We start from the raw sequence: 2917 nt of genomic DNA on the forward strand, positions 1-2917 counted from the left end.
GCACTAGCACTGGAGGGACTCCTGAAAACTACTGTAAACAAGATGATCGGATCAAGAGGCATCAATTAAGGCAAGTCCTTACTCTAGCATGGGGGATTTTTTGGCTTTAATGTCACTTTAAGATAAAAATTGCCCTCAGTTCTTCCTTAACGAATGACACGTCAGCCAGAAATTGCCCTCAGTTCTTTCTCCTTAAAGTGACATTAAACCCTCAGATTTTTGAACATAAAATACTGTAATGTGTGCCTTACTGTAATCCATGGTTGTTTCCCTTCTCTTTGCTGCTCTTCCTTTTAAATCCGTATCTCTTCTCATGCTGGGCAGAACTTCTGTTTTGCAGCAGACTGCCTTGTCTCTGAAATGGATACATGGTGTCTGTGTGAAGGTTCACAACCTGTGCCAGCACTACAGGAAGAGGCACTCAGCTGCAAAGGGAAGTTCTCCCACAGCATGAGAAGAGATAAGCATTTAAAAGGAAGAGCAGCAAAGAGAAGGGAAACTACCATGGATTACAGTAAGGCACACATTACAGTATTGGTTTATGTTAAACAATCTGAGGGTTTAATGTCACTTTAAGGACTTGTTTCCACCAGCCTGCGGGTCTGCCGCGATGTTCTGTGCATGCACTATTTTTGTGATTGTATTGCACTGGAACACGGGGTTTTTTATTACCACACATTCCTGTGCGGCCGATCGTACTGCGGGTGTTGGGCATGGCTGCAATGCCATTGATTTGAATGGCACTGGCCCGCCCCCTCTTGCCCGAGAACTCGAGACTTTATTTATGCGATCCCTTGCGTTCTGTGTACATAACATTGCAGTAGACGCGCGGGCTGGTGTAAACGAGCCCCAATGAAGGACACGTCAGACAGAGGAGGAGGGCTCTGGCTCAGAAGATCAAGTAATAAGGCAAGTATTTCTACTTATTCCATACAGGGAAACCCCACTGTATAAGAACATTTAAAAGCAGCTTAGTGTTAGGCATTAAAGGGTTGTTAAACTCTCGTGCGTTTTTGTATATATCTACTTCTAGCAAGCAGTAGATATATGCAAAAACATTAGAAAAAATGTTTTAAAAAGGGTTAATACTTACCTGTGTCTTTGCAGCGTGCTCCCGTCCGGACATCTGAAGAGTCTCGGGCGGCCGCAAAGGATCTTGGGGCAGGCGCATGCGCACTCCAGATGTTTGGCCGGGAGACGAGGAGAAACACAAGGTAAGTCTATGGAGCAGCATGCACCCGCACAGACACTGTGGGACATGAGAGAAGAGGACGACAGAGGAGTCAGCGCTGGATCGGAGACCCGCACCCAGCGCTGGAATGACAGCTGAAAAAGGACAGGAAAGAAGATGATCGGATTAAGAGACATCATTTAAGGCAAGACCCTACAGCAGAATGGGGGGGAGGAATTGACTTTAATAAAGCTAGGCATACTGCAACATAGCATAATGGTGCCCCAGCACTAGTAAGTCAATCATAGAATCCATTCAGAGCCCTAGACAAAAACAAATTACATTTCTCACCTGCCCAGCTCCCTGTCCCCAGACATATCAGTCAGGCTGCCACCTGATCCTCCCAGCTCTCCAGCTCCTCTCCTATCAACGGCTCCTCCAGCTCCGGCACAACTCTTGGTGCGGAAGATCCTGGAGAGGCGAATCCTGAACGAGCCTTTAAATCCAGTTCCTTTCCTGGCTGACGCACCAGCCTGTCCAGTCTCCCCGTCGTCCTCTTCCTCCAACCTCCTAGCTTCAGGCGCCTCCAGCACCAACAGCGCATCGCTAGTCTCTTCACAGGGGCAGCCAGCCCCCCGCAGTCCCAGCGCTCCCAGCTGCAACTCCAAACCTTCCTCCCCGGAATGCGCAGTTTTACGGTGGCGACACATTGCAGCCGGCTGAGTAGCACCCTGTGCAGGCACAGCTTTCTCCCCGGCCCCCATTTCTATTGAAGCCTCCTCCTCCCCCCGAAGTGTATTCCGAAACACCATGAGCCTGGGTCGAGCAGCCTCTTCGCCTGTTTCCGCTCCGCAGCCCAGCAGCCGGCTTAGCACCCTATAGGACGCGGCCTCCTCTTCTGCCGCTGCACCTCGCATATCCCCGGTAGTTTTGCAGGCCCCGGCCTCGGCCTCTCCCAACTTCGCTTACCGATCTCCAGCAGCTCCCTCATTTGAACCCGCCCCTGCTTCCGATACTAAGCAGCATCACATCCGGCTAGAAAACTGATAGTTTGTCTCCATTCTGGTCAGGAGACTTAAGATCCGCCCACCAGTGTGACTGGTGTACTATCGAAAGCTCCAACTCATCGAAATCTCGAACCACCTCACTTCCGGTGCTCAGAAAGACTGGAGCTCTGTAGATTTGCTGTGCGCATACACGCATAGCGTTTTCAGAATTATGTGCAAGGAAAAAAATAAACAGTAGTTTTGCCTACTAAGTTCTAAACTAACAAGAGTTTTGCCTACTAAGTTCTAAACTAAGGGGAAACTTGCCTTGCAAAGTGAACAGCCTAAATTGCATTAAAGGGTTATTAAACCCTTATTGGTTTTTGCACATATTTTTTTGTTTTAATTAGTTTTTATTTTTGAGCAAACAATTTACAGAAAACATATAATACATATACATTCAGTTAAAGGTGCCATGCAGGTACAAACGTAGGAAGCATGTCTATTTCTCCTAGCCCTAGTTGCTTAATTAGTCAAGGATCAAGCGGGAGTAGCATAATATCATGTGCAGTATCTGGGCGTTTGGGGTGATTGCAATGCATATCTGACATGTCTTAGTGTGTAATGGACAACAATTTCGATAGACAATGGTGTGTGAACCAAGGGGTCCACCTGGTTGCTTCCGGGGATTGAGGGGAGGGGAGGACATCAGACAGCAGCAGGACAGAAGAGGGAAAAGGGGCGAGGTTTACAGATGAGA

At 48.2% G+C, this 2917-nt stretch overlaps 1 protein-coding gene across 1 annotated transcript; it reads right to left on the reverse strand.

The window, feature by feature from the left end:
- Positions 1-1518: 1518 nt before the first annotated feature.
- LOC108801712 (suppressor of cytokine signaling 7-like) lies at positions 1519-2245 on the reverse strand. The gene has a single exon (XM_018573615.1). The coding sequence runs from the start codon at positions 2086-2088 to the stop codon at positions 1519-1521; it is 570 nt and encodes a 189-aa protein (XP_018429117.1). The 5' UTR covers positions 2089-2245.
- Positions 2246-2917: the final 672 nt, after the last annotated feature.

The sequence above is a fragment of the Nanorana parkeri genome, unplaced genomic scaffold (assembly GCF_000935625.1).
Source record: "Nanorana parkeri isolate BGI_ZX_2015 unplaced genomic scaffold, ASM93562v1 scaffold2455, whole genome shotgun sequence".
Lineage (NCBI taxonomy): Eukaryota > Metazoa > Chordata > Amphibia > Anura > Dicroglossidae > Nanorana > Nanorana parkeri.

Bases quoted from the DNA above. Each gene is read 5' to 3' on its own strand.
- LOC108801712 (XM_018573615.1), bottom strand. From the start codon at position 2,088: ATGCGAGGTGCAGCGGCAGAAGAGGAGGCCGCGTCCTATAGGGTGCTA.